Here is a 24,767-nt window from a genome sequence, read left to right as displayed (position 1 = left end):
AATCTGGGTTATTTGGGGGGAGGCATTCATTAAAAATAGATGAAATGGAGAATGTGTCAGATCCTCTTATTTAGATCACTTCTGACATTTAGCAACAATTGCCCTCTCAATGGATGATTTGTAAAATGCTAATGATGAACATGCCTCAAGAAGGAGAAAACCAGTCGAGTAAATCACATTTTTAGAGGTTTATTAAAGGGTAGAAGCAATAGCGGTCTCAGGACTAGTGGAAAAAAGATGAAATGTCCCTCAGCTCTGTGTCTCGAGTTAGGGCTCCACCAATGCGATGGGAATTCCTAAACTCAGGTAGCCAATGGAGGGAAGGGTCAGGGAAGGGAAGGAGAGGTAGAAGAGGGCTTCCCAAGAGACCTTTGCGGTCCTCCAGAGTTAAACAAAACAAATCTAATCACCATCCTATTGATGGCCTTTGAAGACAGCTATTATATGTCCATGGAATTTATAGCATTGACACCAATAACCTCAGTCTATCAGTTAATAAATATTTATTAAGTGCCCACTGTGCCAAGGGCTATGCTCAGGATAAAAACAGTGGGAGTTCCTGCCCTCAAGCAGCTCCAAATCGAATAATCAATTCCTCTTAAGTCTTCTCTTCCATCCTTGTATGACCTGATATCCAGCTTTCTCAGCAGTCAGGCTACCCTCCCTTAAGTTTGCTACAGCCTGTCTACAGCCTTTGTAGAATGGGCGACCCAGAACTCAATGCAGCTCTCCAGATGGATCTAAACAAGACGGAATACATCAGGAACATCTCCTCCCTCATTCCAAATACTATGCTTGTCTTGATGGAGCAATGAACATTTTTCTAGTTGTTTAGATCTGTCTTTGTGTGAAAAGTGTTTTGTAATCATGTGCAGATAGTTACTGGATTTGTCTTGGCACAGTTGACTCCCAAGTATTGTCTACAGTGATTTTAAAGAGATTTTCTCATCCTATCTCTTCCCGGATGGGCTTTGTTGCCAAAACACAGAAATGTTATGGGCTTGTTTTATAATTCTGTAGGTGTGTGGAAATTGTCCATTGTTTTGACTACTTTTTAAAGTGAATTCTCTGGGATTCTCTAAGTATTCCATCCTATCATCTGCAAAGTATTAGTTTTGTTACCTCATTGCTTCTTATTCCTTTAATAACTCTTCCTCCTCCTCCTCCTCCTTCTTCCTAGTTTCTGCTAATTTCATTCTGCATTAGCTCATATAAATCTTTCCAGGTTTTTTTCTGAAATACCCCAGCTTGTTATTTCTTAGAGAACAATGGTATTCCATTATAATCATATACCACAACTTGTTCAGCCATTTCCCAATTGGTGGGTATTCCTTCACTTTTCAGTTCTTTGCCTCCACAAAAGAGCTGCTTTAAGTATTTTTTGTACAGATAGGTCCTTTTCCATTTTGCTTTTCCTCTCTTTGAGATACAGCCTAGTAATAGTTTTGCTGGGTCAAAGCATAGGTACAGTTTATAGACCTTTGGGCATAGATTCATTGCTCTCCAAAATGGTTGAAACGGTTCACAACTCCCCCAACAGTGAATTAGTAGCTCAGTTTTCTCACAATCTCTTCTAACTTTCGCCATTTTCCTTTTCTGTCATAATAAGCAATCTGATAGGTGTGGGGTGGTACCTCAGGGTTGTTTTATTTGCATTTTTCTAATTAATGATGATTTAGAGCAGCAGTTCCCAAACTTTTTTGGCCTACCACCCCCTTTCCAGAAAAAATATTCCTTAGCCCCCTGGAAATTAAATTTTTTTAAATTTTAATAGCAATTAATAGGAAAGATAAATGCACTTGTGGCCATCACTGCTCCCCTGGATTGCTGCAGCACCCACCAGGGGGCGGTGGCACCCACTTTGGGAATCACTAATTTAGAGCATTTTCATATGACTACAGATAGCTTTAATTACTTTGTTTATATCTTTTGACCATTTATCAAATAGGGAATGACTTGCATTCTTATACACTTAGTCATTCCTCTAGACATTAGAGAAATGAAACCTTTATTAGAGACATGATAGAAAATTTTCACCATTATGATTACTGTGTATTATCCTTCATCCTATTTTCCCTCCATTTATCCTATTCTTTCTTCTTCCCATCATCAAAAGTGTTCTGCTTCTTACCACTGCCTACCCTACCCTAATTTTCTCACCCTTCTATCACCCCACCCCTTCTCTTATCACCTTCCTGTCCTATTTTCCTGTAGGATAATATAGATTTCTGTACCCAATTGATTATGTATGTTCTTCTCTCTTTGAGTTAATTCCAATGAGAGTAAGGTTCAAGTTCTTTCTTCCCCACTTCCCCCATTTTCCTCTCCCCTTTAAAGCTCTTTTTAGTCAATGCATTCCTCTTTTTCATCCCATCTTATGTAACTCACACCCTTGCCTTCTGTCTATGCATATCCCTTCTAACTTCCCTAATATAGTTCTCAAGAGTTATAAGTACCATCTTCTCATGTATGGATAGAAACAGCTTAAGCTTATTGAATCTCTTATGTTTTCTCTTTCCTGTTTACCTGTATCTCTCCTGTACCTCTCTTTGAGTATTGCATTTCAGTCAGATTTTCTACTCAGTTCTGATCTTCTCTTCAGTTATACTTAAAAGTCATCTATTTCATTGAATATCCATTTTTTTCTCTGAAGGATTATACTCAGTTTTTCTGGGTAAGTAGTGACTCTTAGCTGTACAGTCCTAGCTCCTTTGCCCTCTGCAATATCATAGTCCAGGCCCTCCAATCATTTAAAGTAGAAGCTGCTAAGTCTTATGTTTTCTTGACTATGATTCTATGATATTTGAATTGTTTCTTTTTGGCTGCTCTTGAAATATATTCTCCTTGACCTGGGGGTTCCAGAATTTGACCACAATATTCCTGGGAGTTTTTATTTGGGATTTCTTTCAGAAGGTGGTCAGTGGATTCTTTCCATTTTTATTTTTTCTTTTGGTTCAAAAATTTGAGGACAATTTTCTTTGAAAATTTCTTGAAAGATAATATTTAGGCTCTTGGACGATGTAGTTGTGAAACTTTTTTTTTTCCAACTCTGGGATTCTGTAATGAAAAAATATCAAATGTGATCCTAACATTTATCTCACCTTATTGGGGTCTCTCCACAGAGCTGAAAATATGCCTCCCTAGCTATCCCATCATCTCTAACCTAAATCCATCCTGGTGTAATTGTAGGTCTTTTCTCTGCCGTTAATATTATGGAAGTAAGTAATAGCTGATTCTCTTTTTCTCATAAAGAGACAGCTAGGTAGCACAGTGTATAAAGTGCTAGACTTGAAATTAGGAAGATTACATCTTCTCACATTCAAATTTAGCCTCTGACACTGATTAGTTGTATGACCCTGGGCATGTGATAGCCTTATTTGCCTCAGTTTCCTTATTTGAAAAATGATCTGAAGAAGAAAATGGCAAACCACTCTAGTATCTTGGTGAAGAATATCCCAAATGCAGGAATGGAGGCTCAGACATGACTGAAAACCACTAAACAACTCCTCATAAAGGGTCCCCATGTTCTTAGAGATGTTGCTTTTATCAATAGTTCGGAGGTCTTCAAGACACTTCATATGTTATCCCATTTGATTACTTATTGACCAAAGAAACAATCCACAAGTATCCAATAGAAGTAGGTATGTAAAGTAAAAATAGTTTCTTTCTCTTTTAAAGATGGGGAAATTGAGTCTCAGGGAAATGGAGTGAAATGCTTCAGCTCACTCACGGAATTAGCAGTAAATGCAAGCAGGATGAAATGTCTCCGGACCTCAGTGCCTCCTCCTTTCTGACGATGCCACCCTGTTCTGAAAAGAATCCCAGATGTTCAGAGTCGGAGACGCCTGACTCCCTTCCCATGATCTTATTAAGGCTCTCGTCGCCCTGTTGTCAGGTTCCTGGGGAAGATCGGAGCAGAGCTGAGGAGGACCTCCAGCCAGAATGAAGGGAGGAAGGAGATGCTCTTTATGTGGTCAGCCTGCTTGAGAGGGTAGAGACGGGGTGCAGAAGACATTGGTAGTATTGCTGGGAGGTTCACTCAGGGCAAAGTCAAGAACCTGGCGATGGAGGATCTATAGCAGTGGGGCAAGAGGTTCTAGGTTCGTGGTGATGGAAAGGAAGTTACATCAAGTGGAAGAACAATGAACTGTTTGTTCTTTTGTTCCATGAAGACTCTTCCTTTATCTCTCCCCTTCCTTCTCTTCTACCATCCTCTCATCTTTTCCTTGAGCCTCTCAAAAATGTTTGCTCACTCCTACAACAGGGTTTCTAGCTAAATGAAGGGCTAACGTCAAAATGGGGTTCTTCCTTCTGCCTAATGTGACTTAAAGGTTCTAAGACAGACTTACAAGACTAATTTCATTTCTTGTTTTCTAGGACAAGCAGTTTTCAAGGCAGTCACCCATAAGGCACTGTTGGCTGGGTGGTGCTCTTTCAGCAGAGGGGCTTTATTTAGTCAGTGCTCGATAAAGGTAGCACCCATCTTTCAGCTCTTTGGAGTCTTTGAGTGCAGCCAGGGGGTGGGCTTTATTCCTTTGGAATTGCCACCAAACACTGAATGTGGAGGATGTGCCACTTACGGCCAGCCAGTGGTGTGAGGAACTGACACTACCCGGAGTGGTTAGACGGCTTGTATAAGAGAGAGGGAAAGAGAAATAGACAGACAGACAGACAGACAGACAGAACATGTGTTGCCCCACTTGTGTTCTTGTTATATAATTTACTTAGAAAGAGCACTGGCTTTATAATAAAAAGATCTGAGTTCTATTTGTGGCTCTTCTCCTTGCTACCTACCTTTATGACCTTGAGGGAAACACTTAAACTCTCTGGACCTCAGTTTCCTCATCTGCCAAATGAAGGAAGTGGACTAGATGACCTTAACATGTCTGATCACTTTAGCTTTAGGATTCTGTGATCCTATGGACCTCTTTAGGTCCCAATTTCCCTATTTTTAAAATAAAAATTGCACCTTAGCCTTCCCAAATTCACAATTCCTCAGAATAAATTGAATTGTAGATGTGAATGTGATCCTCAGAGTTCAGAAGAAAGATATCTCATACAAAGTTTTAGAGCGGAGGGTGGGACAGATCTAGGAAAACAGCCACTGAATCATCACCACACTCATGTGACAGATGGGGAAATGAAGACCCAGAGGGGTTGAATGACTTACCCAAGGTAATATAGGAGCAGGAGCTGGCGTTCAAACCCAGACCTTTATATTCTAAAGGAAGTCATTGTTCTTTTTTTTTAAACCCTTAACTTCGGTGTATTGTCTCATAGGTGGAAGAATGGTAAGGGTGGGCAATGGGGGTCAAGTGACTTGCCCAGGGTCACCCAGCTGGGAAGTGTCTGAGGATTGGATTTGAACCCAGGACCTCCCGTCTCTAGGCCTGACTCTCCATCCACTGAGCTACCCAGCTGCCCCCCATCATTGTTCTTTCTACTACAGTCTGCTATGAAAGTCTGAAGAATATAATTCATTTTCAATTTGCACATTGGGCTAAATGTCAGGGTCCACAATGCCTGTCCCATAGTGGGTGTTTGCAAATGCCTTCATTCATCCATTGACATTTTCCACACTAATAGGAGTCGGGGCAGCATCTGAGAAGGGGGAGATGAGAACCACTTTTCCAGCTTGTCCATTCACTCCAACAACTATTTTTTGAGAACTCAGTGTCAGAGTCCATGCCGTTAGGGAGGTTACAATCTACCTTTCTGGGGAGAGAAAACCAAAGCAGATGAGGCAATAAGAACTATGTTAGGTGCCATATAAAAAAGACCAAATCAGTTATAATCAAGTGTCAAAACACGGTGTCCATAATAATGGCTGGGGGGGATAGAGGAGGAGGAGGAGGATACCGATGGCTGCTCTCGTTATGAAGGAAGGCTTCATGGAAGAGGTGGGATTTGAGGTGGCCCCTTCTCAAAAGAATTGCATTGAACCAACCCTTAGCCTGCCAGTCCCATTTATCCAATCTTTTCTTCTTCTTCTTTTTCTCTGCCAGGAGTTCCCAAGATGCGTCTTTGCCTAGAAGGCAGAGATGAGTGAGTGCTGGCTCTCATGCATCTATTTGTGGAAAGGAGAAGCAGGAAAGAATGACCCAAGTCAGAAATAAGAGTTCACTAGGAGACATCATCCAGTCCAACCCTCCCCCTCTGCTACGATCACCTCCCCACAAGCCTCCCCAATTTGGAATATGAGCATAAGGAAGGAAAGAGTACATGGAAATCTGAAATCATGGATTTCGGAGGACAGAGAAACGGAGGGATCAAGGAGCACTGCTCCCCCATTTTTTTATTCTTTTTTTTTTAAACCCCCACCTTCCGTCTTGGAGTCAATATTGTGTATTGGCTTCAAGGCTGAAGAGTGGTAAGGGTAGGCAATGGGGGTCAAATGATTTGCCCAGGGTCACACAGCTAGGAAGTGTCTGAGGTCAGATTTGAACCCAGGACCTCCCATCTCTAGGCCTGGCTCTCCATCCACTGAGCCACCCAGCTGCCCACTTACTCCCTCATTTTAAAGAGAAGGCAACTAGAGCCCCATAAAGGTCAAGTGGTTTGCTTCAGACCACAGAGTTAGTAGGCTACAGAGTCAAGATTGGAACTCGGGTCCTTTAGCTTACTATAACTGGAATGTAAAGGCAAAATTGGGAAGGCAGCATGAAAAGTAACAATAATGACTGAGCATAGCCCTGAGAGCTGGAGGAGCCTTAGAGGGAGGGTAAAAGCAGCTTCAAAGTGCCACAATGCCACCTGGCCATAGGGCTGAGGCATCCTGAGCCTCTTTTCCTTAAAGCACTTAGATGAGAAAATGGAGAATCGGGACTCAGAAAAAGGCGGCGTCTCTCTGTCCATGTTGTGGTCAGGATTTCAGGGTGGAAAAACAAGACACATTTGACTTGGAGAAATGAAGATGATGGAATCCAAGTTGTGGGGTGAGGGGAGAAAAACCCACCAGCCTACATGGAGGGGATGATCTACTCCCCTCTGCTCAAACAGGATCTAGAATATTGTATTCAATTCTGGGGCCCTCATTTTAGGGAGAACATTGACGAGCTGGAGAGCATCCAGAAGATGATGGCTACCAGGATGGTGAAGGGCCTTGAGCATAGACATTAATTGAAGGTATCTGTCTAAAAGTCAAGGGGAAGAAGTAGACACCCCATTATTTTTTTTTAAACTCTTGTACTTCGGTGTATTGTCTCATAGGTGGAAGATTGGTAAGGGTGGGCAATGGGGGTCAAGTGACTTGCCCAGGGTCACACAGCCGGGAAGTGTTTGAGGCCGGATTTGAACCTAGGACCTCCTGTCTCTAGGTCTGGCTCTCACTCCACTGAGCTACCCAGCTGCTCCCCTCCCCCATTATTTTTTTTTTAAAACCCTCACCTTCCATCTTGGAATCAATACTGGGTATTGGTTTGGAGACAGAAGAGTGGTCAGGGCTAGGAAATGGGGGTCAAGTGACTTGCCCAGGGTCACACAGCTGGGAAGTGTCTGAGATCAGATTCGAACCCAGGACCTTTTAGTCTTCATCTCCTTCCCTAGAGCCTGGTCTTCTTTCAGCCTTCATCACAACCCAGTTTTCCTTTCTATGGCTGAGGCAATCCCACCCGCTATGTGCCTGGGGCTGGTGGGAGGACAACTAAAAAGAACGAAGCTTCCCAGAGCGGCCGAGAGGCGAAGGGAGAGAAGCCCACGCGCCCCCTTCAGTTCTCTTCCCACGTCAGGCATCCGCGGAGCCAGGAGTCCCAAGAGGGCCGGAAGGGCACCGAGAGAAGACAAAAGGAATTCTCCGCGAGACGGGAAGCTTTCGCGGCTGCCAGACGCTCCGGTTAATCGGGTCTTTCATGGCTCGTCCGCGTTTAGGGCAGCCTCACAAACGTCCCTTATTTTGGTCCTCACGATGGTCCGGCAGCGGGACCCGCGGTCTGTCCTCGGGAGGTCCGGCGGCTGCGCGTCGCTTCCGTGGCTTCGGCCTTTCTCTTCTCTCGTTGGCTTTTCCGGGGCCGGAAGAAGAGCCGCCCCGACAGAATCCACGAGGAAGGGCTCTGCCTCCGGCCTCTCTGATTCTATACGTTTAGCTCCGTTTGGCGAAGCCTCGGCGGTCTCCATCATCCGCCTCCCCCAAGACGCAGCGCCGGGGGCCGGAGGGGCCAGGCTGGCCCGCCGGGTGAGAACGGAGCCCGCGGACACGAACACGTGGCAGCGACGGGCAGAACCTAAAGAGGTGCAAAAGCAGGAGCGCCCAGTCCTCCCCGGTACCGCCAGGACGCCACGGCCCAGAGCAGCCTCCTCCGGCTGTGCTCCCTCGCCTCGGCCACCAGAGGGCGCTCAAAGCTCGGACTAGATGTCCCGCATCCATCGGAATCGCTGATCAGAGGAGATCCGGGCGAGGCTCTGGTGCCTCCGCCCTGCTTTTCTGCATCGACATCACACCGTCGGAAAGTTGGATCTCCTTCGCAATTTAAGAGTCTTGGGGGCAGCTGGGTGGCTCAGTGGATGGAGAGTCAGGTCCAGAGACAGGAGGTCCTGGGTTCAAATATGGCCTCAGACACTTCCCAGCTGTGTGACCCTGGGCAAGTCACTTGACCCCCATTGCCCACCCTGACCACTCTTCTGCCTTAGAACCAATACTCAGTATTGATCCTAAGATGGAAGATGGGGGTTTTAATAAAAAGAGTCTTGAAAGGTTAATATGATTCTCCTGGGTTAAGTTAGAGGACATTTACTGAAAGGCATCAGAGGCAAAGGGCACAGCATTCAGTTCCCAAGAAAGGAGACTCTGGAGCTGTGAGAAATCTCCTCTTTCTGCTTATCGATAGCTCCGACTGATGGGGAGTTATTGCCGGCTGGGCTTACATCATTGATCCCCCTTCTGTGTTCTGTGCATAAATAGCAAGAGCTAACTTTGCTCTAGCCCTTGTTCTGTGCCGAGCAATTGTGATCTTATTTCATTTACAACAACCTCAGGTGGGAGGGGCTGTTATCATCCTTATTTTAGATCTACAGAAACTGAGGCAGACGTGGGGTAAATGACTCTCCCGAGGCAACACAGCTAGCAAGTGTCCGGGGTCAAATTTGAACTCAGGTCTTCAGGAATGCAGGCAGGGCACTCTCTCTAGTGGGTCTCCTCCCTGCCCAGACTAACAGAACTAATCAATTCCATTTTAGATGTAACAGCCATTAAATATTCGAGGACAATTCTCATAGGCCACTCCGAAAATCTTTTTTTCTCCGTGCAAATCATTCCAATTCCTTCAAGGATCCTCATGAGACAGACTCATGACCCCCGACCAGCCTGGTTGCTCTCCTCCAACACCTCCGGAGGTTGAGGCCATGGATGATGCTCCCTACATTGTGCTGCTGAGAACCGAAACAGAACGTCGTTCTCCCACTGTATTCCCACTAGAGCAGAAGGCAGTGGGATTTTGATGAGCTCCTTCTCCCTGGAAGCTCTTTTTCTTATATTTATTTATTTAAAAAAAATTTTTTAACCCCTTACCTTCCATCTTAGAATCAATCCTGTGTATTGTTTCCAAGGCAGAAGAATGGCAAGGGTGGGCCATGGGGGTGAAGTGACTTGCTCAAGGTCACACAGCTGGGAAATGTTGAGGTCGGATTTGAACCCAGGACCTCCCGTCTCTAGGTCTGGCTCTCAATCCACTGAGCTACCCAGCTGCCCCCTCTTCTTCTTTTAGCACAACCCAAGCACTCATTAGCTTTTTAGGTTGGTCTATCATAGAATGGGCCCATAGAGAGACTGAAATCCACCCGAGCCTCCGAATCCTTTTCAGAAAGCCGGATTTCCCAGCAAACCTTCCCCATCTCATGCAGATGAAGTTGATTTTTTACACTGAAACGTGAAATGTTATGATTTTTTTTTCAAATTTTGTGTTTTTCCATTGGAATCAACATGCTAGCCTAGCGAAATCTTTTGGAATCTTGGCTCTGTCATCCGGTGTGAGCCAAGTCATCAAAAATATTTGTTCGGGTGTGGATCTGTGTTGCCCCTACTGCAAATGGTCACTAGATCACGAACTTTGGAGCAGAGTATATATTAGTTGTCTTTAAATAGCTGAATGAATGAAAAAATTAAGTGCTTACAATTTGCCAAGCACAGGGCTAAATGCTTTCATTTGAATTCAAAAGCAAAAAAGAGTCCCTGTCTTCAAATAGCTTACATTCTTATAGAAGGCGACAATATAGAAGAAGTCAGGAAGGGGCATTTTGCCTTGGAAATCTCAAAATAAGGGGAGAGCAGCTATTGGGAAGCAGTTTGACACACCCTTTCTAGTGGCGATGGATATATAGTCTAGAGCTGGAATTTGGGGGGAGGGAGCAAGGCAGCTGCCAAAGAGGTGGCCAGAGAATAAAATGAAGCATAGGGACAATTAGTAAAATCTATTTTGGCAACCACTAGGCACAGGAATTGTCCCTCTCTACAGGAGAGTTCTCAAATAAGATGATTTTTTTTCCTCCTTAAATAAAACATTTATTCGCTCAGGGATTGGGGTGGGCTCTCAGTCAAAGGGCCCAAAGTCCATGTCATCATCAGACTCTTCTGACCCCTCCTTTTTTTCTTTCTTCCCCTCTACAGCAGCAGTTCTCAACTATAAAGGATTAAGAATGCTAAAGGATGATCTCTACTGGGGGATAAGGAGAGGAAGCAGGGAAGTAGATTTGTTCTTTTTTGGGGGGGTGTCAGGGAGTAGAAGTAGAGACAATGAAGGAAATTGCAAAGAGGTAAATTTAGGCTTCACATTGAGGAGAGAATGACTTTCTAATAACAGTGTTATCCAAAGTGGAATAGATTGCCTTGGGAGGTAGTGAAATTCCACTTATTAGAGAGCTTTAGCCAAAGACTGGGCAGATGATGACCCACTGGATATGCTGTAGAAAGGCATTCTTTATCAGATTCACTGGACTAGTTAGCTCCAGAGGTCTCTTCCAACCAAGATGATCTGATTCTGTCATTCTATAATTCTGATTTCTACAATATCCTCCATAGCAACAAGGCTTGCCTTTGATGGAGGCATGACCCGCCGAGTGAAAGTGGAGAAAGGAATCATGGCAGACACACTCAAGAAAGAATCGCAGACCAAGAGAAGGATGGAGAACCACAAAGGAGTCATTGTCAAATGCAGGACACTTGCTCTACCATCCAGTGAAGACAAAGCTTCAGGAGAGTAAGGCATCATGGCTCAGAGTCAGTTACTAAGGAGGGAAACAATGAGAAGGAATGACTAGGAAAGTTACTTAATCAGGGTCTACTCTAGGAGCATCACTGCTTGGGAGCCTCTCTGGCCAGGACAGAACTAGAAGTCATTCTGTAAGTCATATGGAGAATAATGCTCATAAAAGGGATTAGATATTTTCCTTGAGCTCTGTTTGGACCCTATTTGTCTTCTTGGATCTATATATAAACTGGTTCATTCAATGAGGCAAGCAAGCTATACATTTGAAGTTCAAAGAGTTTGTGATAGCACTCTGGAATGTCAGAGAGTGAGGTTCTTGGCTTATTTAGGTAAAGACAATAAGCCAAAGAAATGGAGAATCCCATCATACCCCACTTCAGAAGTATAACTGGTCCCATTTTATCATGTGAAAGCCCTTGGCATAAAGGTTGCACAGTTGGCTTTCATTTTAGTCTCTGTATCACTTTTGTTGTTGTTGTTGTTCTACCTGGATTTTATTGTCAGGCTGACCATAGCCCCAAGGTAAGTAGTTCCTTCCAGGGTCAGAGAGGCAAGGAAGAATGTGGCTGGTGCTGTTTAGATCAGTCAGAGGCAGCTGAGAAACTAAAGAAGAGGTTTAGTTTGATAGTATTGGCAAGATTGGCCATTGGCTGCTGTTTCTCCTATTCTAGTTGAGTCAGCTACAATTTGAAGACTTTCAGCCAGCCATCGTCCAAAGTGTAGTTCTCTAAGAGGAGTGAATGGGGAGAAGGACTAAACATTTCTATAGTGTTCCCAAAAGATTATCATCAACCAGTGTGGAAACCATTGACTCAGGTTGAAGCCAATCCCTCTCTAGCTCAACTCCCCACTGAAAAAGAGTTGTTGACTATTGGGCTCCTTTCATCTCAGCAGATATCTACAAGGCAACAGTTGGCTTTGGTGTTCATACAGAAGCTGACTGACCTCTTCTGGTTGTGGCAAAAGGAGGTTCTCTCCCAGGAGATCAAGGATGTACTTGTTGTCTATAAGGGAAAAGGAAATAGATGGTCTTCTGACAATAACAGGGGAGTCTTTCTCAAGTCGTTGCTGGCAAGATCCTTGCCAGAGTCCTCTGTAATGGGCTGATCCTTCACCTGGAAGATGGTCATCTACCCCAGACCAAGGGATAGTCAACATGGTCTTTGCTGCCTGACAACTCCAGGAGAAACTTCAGGAGCAGAACAATGATCCACATGCATTGCTCAGCCCGAATAAGACCCCTGATACTGTCAGTCACAAGAGCTTGTTGAAGACCATGGAAAAATTTTGATTGCCTGGAGAAGTTCATCAGTATTGTATACCAGCCCCATGATGGTGTGCTGGCAAGGGTAATGGATGATGTTCTCAAGTTTTCCCAGTCACAAATGAATGGGGGTGAAACAAGGCCATATGCTTGCTCCCATGCCTTTTGGCAAGATGTTTTCAGATTTATTCAGTGTGAATTAAAATGGCATCGAGGTCAATTATTGCACTGATAAAATTATTACCTTGAAAAGGCTACAAGCCAAGACTAAAATGGATGGAGAGTTGGTGTGAGGCTTTTTATTTGTAGATGATTTTACACTCAATGCAATCTCTAAGGTGACCAATGGGCTAATTTGGCCTCACAATTAACACCAAGAAAACAGAGTTTCTCTAATAGCCAGCATCACACCACCCATACATGAAACCAATGGTCAGAGCAAATGGAGAAATTGTGAATGCTGTGGATACTTCACTTGGCAATAGATTTTCCAAGGATGTCCACAGAGATGGTGATATTGATGGACTTATTGCCAAAGCCAGATCAGTGTTTGGGAGAAAGTGTTGAAGAGGAGAGGTATAATGCTGCCTACCATAAAGGTAGGCATAAAGAGCTGCTGTGTTGACTTCATTGTTGTATGCCTGAAAAACCTGGACTGTTTACCACGACAAAAAAACGAACCACTTTTCTTAATGACCTTGGGGAGATTCTGAAGATTACCTGGCAAAATTAATGACCAGAAGCTGAGTGCCTCTCTCCAACTGAACTGCCAAGCATTCAGATTCTACTGATGAGAGGACTACTCCAATGGGCCAACCACATTGACCAAAAGCCAAATGTAGGTTTGACTAAAAGACTATTTTACAGAGCATTCACACAAGTCAAGTGCTCACACACAAGTCAGAAGTGATACAAGGACACTCTAGAGGTCTCTCTGAAGACCTTTGGTATCAGTTATGAGACAGGAGACGCTGGCACACACTAGCATGGCATGCCCACATCAAAGAAGGCACCAGGTTTTATGAGCAAAGCAGAACTGCAGTAGCTCCAAAGAAATGAGATGTGCAAATGTTGAGACCTCTCCATCCCAAATATTCAGATAGACTATTTGTGCCCAACCTTCTAAGATAAAATTGTCCTGAGTTGCCACAGATGAACACACCGTACTTTGACTCCAACATCACGATGTCCTTTTTTCTCTTTGAGTGTGAAGGATGGTGACCAATAACAAGCTCTCTAAGGCTATTTGGACATCATCCCAGTCAGGACAATGGCCTTGAGGAAGACGGACAGGTTGAGCAGGGTTACAGTCAGTCATTAGTGTTTCCATCCCAAGATTATGGGGTCAAACCACTGTAAGGTTAGAACTGAAATGCCTCCTTCTTACAATTAACCACCATCGTGTATGCGGTTCAGGTATGAGGCATCCTTAACAATCCACGGAGCACGTAGCCTTCCAGAAGAGGGAAGGTGAATAAAGCTTCAGGGGATGAGTGAAAATCTGTGCTGGTCTCAGAGGTGAAGCTCATAATCTCGTAGAGAAGGACCAGCTGCTGAACATGGCTTCCAATGACCAGATGCATATGGAGCCACCAGCTGATGACCAGCCCTGTCAAATTCATCTGAAATACTTCTGCCATTATTATCCCGAGAGCTGTTTCCAAAGAACAGGATCCTCACGGTTCTCTTAAAACCAAGGGGCCCCACTAGCCAGATCATGAGCTTCTTGGCATAGCTAGGACTTGGGGCTACCTCTGCTTCTTGGGTTGTATGGGTAAAGGCGAGCCCAACGCCTGGTCACCATTCATGGGCACGAGACCCCAGGCGATACGCCCACGAGCCTGAGCTCAAGCCAGAGCCACAGGCATAGCTGCAGCCATTTCCTGAAGACCTAGCCCAGACCTTGGACAGAGTCCAGTCCCATGACTGGAGGTATGATTTCATTTAACTCTCGGGTGAAGAAACTCTGCCTATCAATGCAGATTGGCAACTTTTTTTTTAAACCCTCACCTTCTGCCTTAGAATCAATACTATGTATTGTTTCCAAATCAGCAGAGCAGTAATGGGCTAGGCAATGGGGGTCAAGTGACTCGCCCTAGAAAGTGTCTGAGGCCAGATTTGAACCTAGGACTTCCCTTCTCTATGCCTGGCTCTCAATTCACTGAGCTACCCAGCTACCCCCAAACTTACACTTTTAGAGTTGCCTCCAGTTCTGCTTGGTTAAGTGACTTATCTGGGTCAAATACCCTGAGTCATATACCCATAAGTGTGAGAGGGAGAACCTGAACCCAGATCTTTCAGGCTTAAGTACTCTCTATTCACTACTCCTTTTTGTCTCTCTGCATGTAATAATTATTTACTAAAACTTAAATGATTTGTTTCACCATTAGGACACTGTGGAACATTTTTAATTATCCCAAGAATCTCCCCTTGACAAAAGTCCAGCTTGTTAAGATCAGATTGTTCAAGAATATGCTATACAGCTGCCAATAATGAGACAGCACCGCCTCTGAAGAGACAAAATAAAACGTAAGGTGATCCAAGGGACAATTCCAAAATGTGTGATGGGCACAAATAGGATACAATCCTTGGGAATTAGAAATGGCATAAAAGTCTATGGAAGTGGCGCCTCTCTGGAAACTTAGACCTGCTAACGTGGAAGCAAGTTGAAGTGAATGAATCAAACTCAGAGAGCAATGGGGTCTCCCAAACCTCTGGAGAATTCCTCCGAGGTCCCAATGGTGGCATTGTGTGTTTATGGGGTTATACCCCATTTTTTTCGGTAACACATTATTCATTTTACATTTTGCTGGCATCAGAAGAGACCAGACATTACTGTTGTTATAGTTTTCAACACCAGTAAGGGATGGATATTTTTTAAACCCTCACCTTCTCTCTTAGAATTGATATTAAATATGGGTACCAAGGCAGAAGAGTGGTGAGAGATAAGACAACGGGTGATAAGTGACTTGCCCAGGGTCACACAGTTAGGAAGTGTCTCACACTAGATTTGAACCCAGCTCCAGGCATGACTCTCTATCCCAAAGAATAAGCCCAAATAATAATAATAATAAGCCCAAAGAATAGCTTTTAACAGGACCCTATTTACTGCCACAAAGACAATTCCTACAACCTCAGTAATAGAAAGGAACAAAAATAGGAGCAAACCATGTTTGAAATGCATGAGAGACACTGGCATCCTCTTGTGACTCTCCTGCCACCCAAGGAAGAGACTGAGTAAAGCCACAAGTCCCGGGGAATTCCCTTTGCCGTAGGCTGGAGTTTCGGACCTCTCATTGATTTGTGGGTTCTTCTGCAGCTGGGTTTACAGCCCTTCCTCTAGCCGTGCTCAGAGCCTGGGATTTTCTCTGACACCAGATGCCTGTCAAACAAGAGCTTCCATAGTTAAGAGCCCCAAATGAGGAAGGTTGTAACCCTGAAAAGGCTGGAGGTCAGCCTACCTCCGGAGAATGATGATATCAATGGCACTGCATTGTGGCCTCTGATACTTCCTCACTACGTGATCCTGGACAAGTCATTTCACCCCCATTGCCTAGCCTTTGCCATTCTTCTGCCTTGGAACCAACATTTAGAATCAATTCTACGAGAGAAGGTTGTTGTCGTTGTTGTTTTCAGATATTGCATTAGTATAATGTATTAAGGTAGTTTGGTGTATTGATAGGAGCCAGAATTTGAAGTCAAGATGACCTAAATTCAAGTCCTGCCTCAGATTCTTCCTAGCTGTGTGACCTTGGATGTTTATTTAACCTCTTCTATTTCTGTTTCCTCCTTTATAAAACGAGGGGGTCGATGGCCTCGGAGGTGCCTTCCAGTCCTAAACCTATAATACTATCCTTATATCTTTGGCTGGTGTGGACTCATTTCCACCAGTATAAACGCCCTGAGAGACGATGGCTGAAGCCGAGCTCCTGGGATGACCTCTAACTCTGGTCGTTCAGCAATGCTTTCAGTCTGGTCTCATCGTGGTCCTCGTTGGCCACTTAATCCTAGATTACACGAGAGCTCTGCTTTGATCCCAGACAGACTCCATTTAGCACCAGTTCTAAGCAGGTAGGAAGCCTCCACTATGTGCCATGCACAGTGCCAGTGCTGGGAATATGAAGGCAAAAATGAAAGTCTCTGCCTGTAGGAAGTTTACATTCCGCTTCACTAACCCCTTTGCCATTTCAAAGATGTAGGAATGCTCGTGAGAGAAATCTATATGGAGAGAAACAGGGCAGAAAGGATGAAGCCTGGGGTAGATGGGTAAGAGAGACATTTAGGGGTAGCTAGGGAGAGGGGAGGGAAATACAAAATAAATAGGAGTCTAGATTTAGAGCTGGAAGGGATCCTAGAGCCCAAACCCCTCGTTTTATAGATAAGTCAGTCAACTAGCTTTCATTAAGTATCTGATACAGATCAGACACTATACTAAGTTCTTGGGAAACAAAGAAAAACCAAAAATAGTACCTGATCTAAAGAGTCCACATTTTAATGGGGCAAAGAAACTGAGGCACAGAAAGTCGGGGTCACACAATTGACAAGGGTCTGAGGTGGCATTTCTTCTTGACTCCAAGTCTGAAAGTCTATCCACTATTCCTGCATATGATATTAATCAATAAACATTTAATAAAAACCAACTATGTGCCTGGTGCTGTGCTAGGCACTGTGAGTACAAAGAAAAGTGAAAGATTCTCTCTCTTCAAGGAGTTTACATCTTTATGAAAGAACTATATAGATGGTTCATGGCTTGGATAGTTATGATACGAGGTCTGGTCCACCTCTGTGGAAGTTTGAGGGAAGCAATGCTGGTACCAAGAATAGCCTTGGGGGAGATAAAGGTGATGCTGGTGGGTAGAAGCAACCAGGATGCAGAACCACCAGAAATGGAATGACCTGTCCTATCTCCAAGAGGTGGAATTGTATCTATCTGCTACCCATCAAATATTTCTAGTCTAAAGGTATGAGTAGATTCAGAAGGAAATCTGATTCCCTGATCACTCTCAAGGGTGAAAATAGTCCTTGGCTTACTTTGGACAACTCAGTTCCTTTTCACTGAACTCTGGTTACACAAAAGATCATCATAAATAGTGAATTGGAAGTAAACCCATTTATCTAAGCAAGACGGCAAAGAGAAATCCAAGTTCTGGGTATAATGTCAATGTATACAGGAGAATAAATAAGTTCATCAGGGGTGATTAAGATAAAAATCTCAGATCAAACAAGGAGAGAGAATGATCTCACCCAGGGCAGGCTCACTCTCAGTAGTCGCTAGAATTGCAAGCCCTGAAAGTTAGGGAACACAACGAGCCCAGGTTCCATACCTATCCTGGGGGACTCCATTCTGTCACTCACTTGTCTCTCTTGAGCCCCAGGAGCTCATTATAAAAGTGTGGGTTGACAACTGAACCAAGATCTTTCATGGCAGGACAGAAATTCAAAGCTGAGTGGATCGACTTCTCATGGTCTCTGGAAGTCCGGGCCAGCCACTGTTGTTCCAATTAGGAAGAAGCAAATGGTAACAAGATCCCTCGAGATTTTCCTCTTGCATGAATCAATGCCAAAAAGCAACATTGAGAAAATATTGTGGCAGCAAGCAGTGTGGGGTCATTTCCCCAATATTACGCGTCTCATTCTCTTCATCCTGGTCCAGTCTGGGTCGTGCTTCTTTGCCTGCCCGAGACATCTGCACTGCTTTGCTCAATGTCTTGACATCCAACCACGTCTTATGGTCGAGGCCGATTATTCTCATCCCAGACTCTGTGAATTGTTATAGGATGATGGGAGCACCAGGTCCTCTGATGGTATGAGGAGCTGAAGCTGAGCGAGGGAGGGAATCCCTCGGTGTAGCACTAAGCGGTGGTGGTGAACACTAAGGCCCCCACAGGAATGTATATGAAGAAATTCATACATTCAGCCTCAACATAACAGTGTTCCAGGATAAGGGATCAAGTGGAGAGGCTGTGGGCTCCTTTGGATGCCGATCCTGGCTCCAAAATGTGGATAAATGCTAGTTGACTGCAACCTAACTTTAGTCTGAATAATCCCTCTTCCTTCAGATACCCAAGGATGTGTTTGATGATCCTCAGGGCAAAAATGACACCCACCCAAGTAAGTTTCAAGATTTAATTATCATTCATTAAACATACACAGGGAAAGGGAAACAGGAACGGAAGGAAAGAGGTATAATAAAGGGAATCCTTGGCTAACGCTGCAGATGATCAGATGATATCAAATTGAAGGTAATCAGGGTTTGACATGAACAGTTGAAGAGGTTTTTTTCTTTCAGCTGCTTTAACCTGAACCAGGTTGTTTGGTGGTATTGATGTTACTTCTTCTTTGATGATTAATTGATTAGGATGTGTAGTATAGATTCACCCAAGATTGGAACTAAAGTATTAATCAGTATTGGCTGCTGGTGTCCTAAATTGACTTTTTGGCCTGCCCAACCAACCAAAACCTCCCCACCAAAGTCCTTCTCCAAACTGAGACCCCCTTGGGTCCAAAATCCTCCTATTTATAGTCTTCCCAGCAACCGACTTTTGCCCTTGCTGGCTCATGGCAAGCTTGGTTGATTCTAAGTTCCAAATCGCTAAATGTCAATCATTCCGTTCTCCATTTTGCATAGCACAAATGATAATACAAAAAGTATATTTTCATATTTTCATTATTATAATTTCATCATATTGATTTGTTCTGTAAGCTTATGTAGTTTACTTTATGCATTTAAAAACACAGTTCTAGAAGGGGCTAGAAGAGGACGGTCTTTATTAGACTGCTGAAGGGGTCTATGACACAGAAAACATTAAGAACCCCTGTTCTAGATCATGGAAATTCTTCATTTGCTTGACTTTTTCCATTTGGATTGCCAGTTCAGTCTTTTTTTTTTTTTAAAGAAGAAATGCCTATTATTGAAGAGGGAAATAGCCAATAGGAACATCTGGATGACCTCACTCTTTTTAAGGAGTCCAGTTACCATTTGGATTTTGAACTTGGCATCTACACAAGTGTATGGCAAGTACACATGTCCCTGCTGTACACTAGACAGGCACAGGTTGGGCATGAGCTAACTGTTCCACATTACAGAGGATGAATTATGCAGAAGGATAGAAAGATATCACCAGGGAATAACTAAAAGCTTAGCTAGCATTTATAGAGCACTTAAATACAACATAGACAAAACTGAACTCATTATCATTATAATAGCTAGCATTTCCATAGAGGGCTTTAAGATTTACTAAGTGCTTTACATATTTTATCTTATTTGATCCTCACAAAATCCTTTGAGGAAAATCCTTTTAAATATAAGGAAACAAAGGTTGAGAATAAGAGAGGTTAAATGACTTGCCTAGGATCTCACATCTTCTCAGACCTTTTTCTCCAAGTCTAACATTCTATCCCCTGCTCCACCAAGCTGCCCCCATTAACTTTAATTATTAATTCATTCTTTACCCTTGAAACCCTTCCATTTTCCAAACTTCTGCATTTCTTTCAAAAGAGCCAGCATCCTGGAGAGGTTGCGGCAAAATTGGGTCATTAATGCATTGCTGGTGAAGCTGTGAATGGATCCAACCATTCTGGATGGCAATTTGGAACTATGCCCAAAGGGCACTAAAAGACTGTCTGCCCTTTGATCCAGCCCTACCACTGCTGGGTTTATACCACAAAGAGATCATAAGGAAAAAAGACTTGTATAAATATATGTATAGTCGCACTCTTTGTGGTGCAAAAAATTGGAAAATGAGGGGATGCCCTTTAATTGGGGAATGGCTGAATAAATTGTGGTATGTGCTGGTGATGGAATACTATTGTGCTCAAAGGAATAATGAACTGGAGGAATTCCATGTGAAATGGAAAGACCTCCAGGAAGCGATGCAGAGTGAAAGGAGCAGAACCAGGAGAACCTTATATACAGAGACCAAATCGAATGTAATGGACTTCTCTACTAGCAGCAATGCAATGATCCAGGGCAATTCTGAGGGACTTATGAGAAAGAAAACTATCCACATCCAGAGGAAAAACTGTGGGAGTAGAAACACAGAAGAAAAACAACTGCTTGATCACATGAGTTGATGGGGATATGATTGGGGATGTAGACGATAAATGATCACCCCAGTGCAAATATCAGTAATATGGAAATAGGTCTTGATTAATGACACATGTAAAACCCAGTGGAATTGTGTGTTGGCTATGGGAGGGGAGGGAAAGAATGTGAATCTTTAACCATGGAAGAATGTTCTAAATTAATAAAAAAATTTAAAAATTAAAAAAAAATTATCAGCATCCTTCCAGTGCCTCTGGTTCCTAATTTCAGTGGTTATCCTGGACTCTTCCTTCTCCCTCACCCTTCATATCCAATCCTCCTTTGCCATATCTTAGCTGTTTCTAACTTCAGAACATCCCTTGCATCTCTCCTCTCCTCTCTGTTTATATAGTTCAGGCCCTCATAACTTCTCAACTAGATTATTTCAATAGCCTACTACGTGGCCTTCCTGCCTCAAGTCTTGCTCCATTCCAGTACATCCTTTGCACATTGCCCAAAGTAATTTTCCTTAAGAATAGATCTGATGGGATTCAGTGGCTCAGTGGATAGAGAACTAGATCTGGAGATGGGAAGCTCCGAGTTCACCTGGCCTCAGTCACTTCCTAGCTGGGTGACCCTGGTCAAATCACTTAACCCCCATTGCCTAGCCCTTACTGCAAATCTGCCTTGGAACCATACGCAGTACTGATTCTAAGATAGAAGGTGAGGGTTTAAAAAAATAGAGCTATCTATGTGAGTCCTCTATTCAACCAACTCCAGTGGCTGCCTGTGGCCTCCAGAATCTAGCATATACCTGCTCCATTTAGGTTTTAAAGTCCAGTCTCACTGGGCATTATTATTCCCCAGCCCACATTCTGCATCCAGGCAAACTGGTTTCCTCTGTGTTCCTCACATACGACCCTCCATCTCCTGCCTCCATTTCTTTGCACAGACATTGTACGTGCCTGGAATGCACTCCCTCCTTACCGCTGCCTCTCTTCCATTATTATGTATTCAGTTGACATATTCTACATGAAGCATTTCCTGATCCCAACACATGCCAATGCTCTCCCTCCCAAGCTACTTTGCATTGAATTACTCTGTATCCATTTGTCTTTATTCATTTTATGCTGCGTATATTTGACATGTAGCTAAAGCTATCTATTGCCTATGTGTATTCGTGTTTGACATGTATATAAGAATGTCTACTGCCCATGTATATCCACGTAGGATGTCTATAGGCAGCTCAAAGGGAGGCATGAATGGTCATATCTGGAGTCTTTCCCTGCCTCTCAAAGGGAGACTGATTTCTGCCTTGAAGGGGGTGTGTGTGGACCTACTCGCTCATATATCGGTTTACATTGAAACATTTCCTTTGGTTTCTGTCAATACACACACAGTTTGGTTGGTTAAGTAATGATTTACATCCAGGAAATGACTGGAAAAATTATGGCCAGTTACATAGCAATAAGCCACTAGAAGCAGTTTTATTGATACCCACAAAATGGAAGAAGGCAAGATCCTCATTTGACAGATTGCCTCCTGATGAAATGATGGAATAATTCCTCGGAGAGTCACCTCAGAGGGCTTGCAAACTACATCACAGGAGGGAGGGAGAGAGAGCTCACTCTGAGGGGACTGAAGAAAGATCTGGAGGGTTTTTAGAGTAGAGCTCCTCAAAGGACCATTGTTGGAATTATATTTGTGATCACTTTTGTCGATGGCTAGATCTTAGTGATCTCTCAAGGTCAGAACATTCCAAAGCAGGGAAGACCCCTGGGGAAGAGGGACAGGAGAGGGGGATCAAAAGGTTATTAACACATCAATCAGCCCTTGATGAACAGACACTGCAAGGACAAGCATGGGAGGCATCTTTTTCCAGAGAAGACCTTTTAGGGCCACATTTTGCTTTATTGCCAAGAAAACCCCAAATGGCATCACAAAGAGTTGGGTACCCACTAAAATGTCTCAACAACATTTACAGTTAAACTGGTTTTGTCCTGTAACTGCCTTAGCCATTATTCTTTGTCTTTGAACTTAAATTTAGCTGGACTGTAATGAATTAAGTTTAGAAATCTAGTTCTCCCATTAGTCACTGTCCCATTCTTAGTCCAACAAAATCTGTTACCTTTAAAGGATACAAGTAGACAGGAGGGAGTTTGGTCTAGTATCTTTACACGACTAATCTATCCTTCAAGGACTTCCAATTTGTTATCCGAAGACGTCTGGTTTGCTATCTATATCTTTGCAGGTGCAGCTGGACTCAAACAATGAACATTTCTTAATCATGGAAAGGATGAAGGGGGTTGTTGCTAGCCATCATTTCTAGTTTCTATCCAATCATATTTTCCACCATCTGTGATGCTAACCTTCCTATCTTCTCTGCTCTTCAAAACTATAAAACAAAATTGTTCCCCTCATTCAGAGTCTTAGCTTTGTTGGGAAAATTAAGATCCTATTTACTGGTAAATTCATGCTTTACTAATAAATTGAACATATCCACTCCTTTGTGCCTCAATTTACCTTAATTTGAATTTAAATTCTCATGATTATTAATAGCCATATGATCATTAGTCAAAACCATATCTATAGATGTTTTCATCAAGGAAAAGATCTTTGCCATCTTAATGTATGCTGAAGAGACCTTGTTGGAGAAGTCAATCACATCAAGTCAAAAAGCATTTTGGAAGTACTATGTGCCAAGAATCTGTGTTAATTTCTGGAAATACAACTACAAGGAGAAAGATAGTTCCTATCCTCAAGAATCTTACATTCTAGCAGGGGAAGATAATACATAAAACAGGCAGGTAGAAGTGAAGGAGGCATGGATGAGTGAGTCCAGAGAGGCAGCAATGCTGCCTGGAGAGAAATGAAGACATCCTGGGCATTCTTCCTAAAAAATGGAGGTTCTGGGAGAAACTAGCAAATCAGAAAGGAAGGTCATAGGGGTAAAGAGCACAGTACTTACAATGCTAAAAGTAGTTCAGAGATGGAGCCATTTTCAAAGGTGAAGAGGTTTCTATGACATTATAGAAAAAGTCCTATGGAAGTATAGTCTGGAGATAAAAAAGAGAAGATTCTTGAAGTTTGCATTTTATTGAAAAAAATTGCCTTTTTTGGGGTAAGATGATCCGTGACCTTTTCGTCCAGGGGAGATCTTTCCATCCATGAAATATCTTGACTATTGATCCCCTGAATTTCTTTTTTTTTTTTTAATTTTTATTTAGAATATTTTTCCATGGTTACATGATTCATGATCCTTCCCCACTCTCTCCTCCCTGCTTCCCAAACCCACAAGTAGTTCCACTGGGTTATACATGTATCAGTGTTCAAAACCTATTTCGGTGTTATTCATATTTGCAGTGGAGTGATCCTTTAACATAAAAACCCTAATCACACCCCTATGACACTACGTGATTGATCATATATTTTTCTAATGCATTTCTGGTTCCACAGTTCTTTCTCTTGAATTTCTCTATAATGGTGTGACACGGAATAAATTTCTCTCTTCTCTACATTTGGTCAGTTCCACAGTCACTCTTCCTGATTTAAATCTGCTTAAGTCTCCCTCTATTCTGAAAGCTCCCTATATTCTGAAGTAGTAGAGCCGAAAGATGGAAATTTCACTATAATTATGAGACTAGAGCACTCTGGAAATGCTGGAAATTTTGTTATACATCATGCTTATTTGTGTCCCTCTTGAGTTTTATTCACAGATCTTCTTTGAATGTCCTGGCCTTGTTGGGTCCCTTATCAAACAAGATCATTTTGATTATCACTGTTTTCTGAGAGAATGAATGTTGTCTATGGTTTTCCGCATACCTCCCTCCTCTTAATATGTCTTCTAAGCCTCTGCTGTTCTGAATTCCTCGTCTCTCTAGTTGAAAGGCAGATTAAGTATTAGCTTGACTATTTGTTTCACTTTGATCTTTGCATGCTTAACAACCAGGATGGTGTCTGGCACATAGTAAATGCTGAGTAAATCTGTTACTAGGAATTATAGTCTACTCTAAACTCCTTGAGGGCAGGCAGTGTTTCACTTTGGTCTTTGCTAGCTCTTAGTACAGTGCCTGGCACCACATAGTAGGTACTTAATAATGCTCTTTAATTTGTTTGCCCTCATTCCTCTCCATGCTGCACTCTGGACTTCTACCTAGAAGCTCACTAGCCCTGGAATTCACACACTGGAAGTACCCTCCATCTCTCTCTCTCTCTCTCTCTCTCTCTCTCTCTCTCTCTGTCTCTCTCTCTCTCTCTCTCTGTCTCTCTTTCTCTCTCTCTTTCT

At 43.1% G+C, this 24,767-nt stretch overlaps 1 protein-coding gene across 1 annotated transcript in view; it reads right to left on the bottom strand.

Moving 5' to 3' along the window:
* Positions 1–5,887: 5,887 nt before the first annotated feature.
* The window catches only part of ST6GAL1 (ST6 beta-galactoside alpha-2,6-sialyltransferase 1), a 61,277-nt gene continuing 42,397 nt past the window's right edge, over positions 5,888–24,767 (bottom strand). Inside the window, exon 6 of the mRNA XM_044673175.1 lies at positions 5,888–6,067. Within this exon, the coding sequence (XP_044529110.1) occupies positions 6,060–6,067 (8 nt within the window). The 3' untranslated portion in view covers positions 5,888–6,059. The remainder of the gene's footprint in view (positions 6,068–24,767) is intronic.

Source organism: Gracilinanus agilis, chromosome 4, assembly GCF_016433145.1.
Source record: "Gracilinanus agilis isolate LMUSP501 chromosome 4, AgileGrace, whole genome shotgun sequence".
Classification (NCBI taxonomy): domain Eukaryota; kingdom Metazoa; phylum Chordata; class Mammalia; order Didelphimorphia; family Didelphidae; genus Gracilinanus; species Gracilinanus agilis.
The sequence above is the reverse complement of the archived record's forward strand: the minus strand, read 5'-3'. Positions and strand labels throughout refer to the sequence as shown.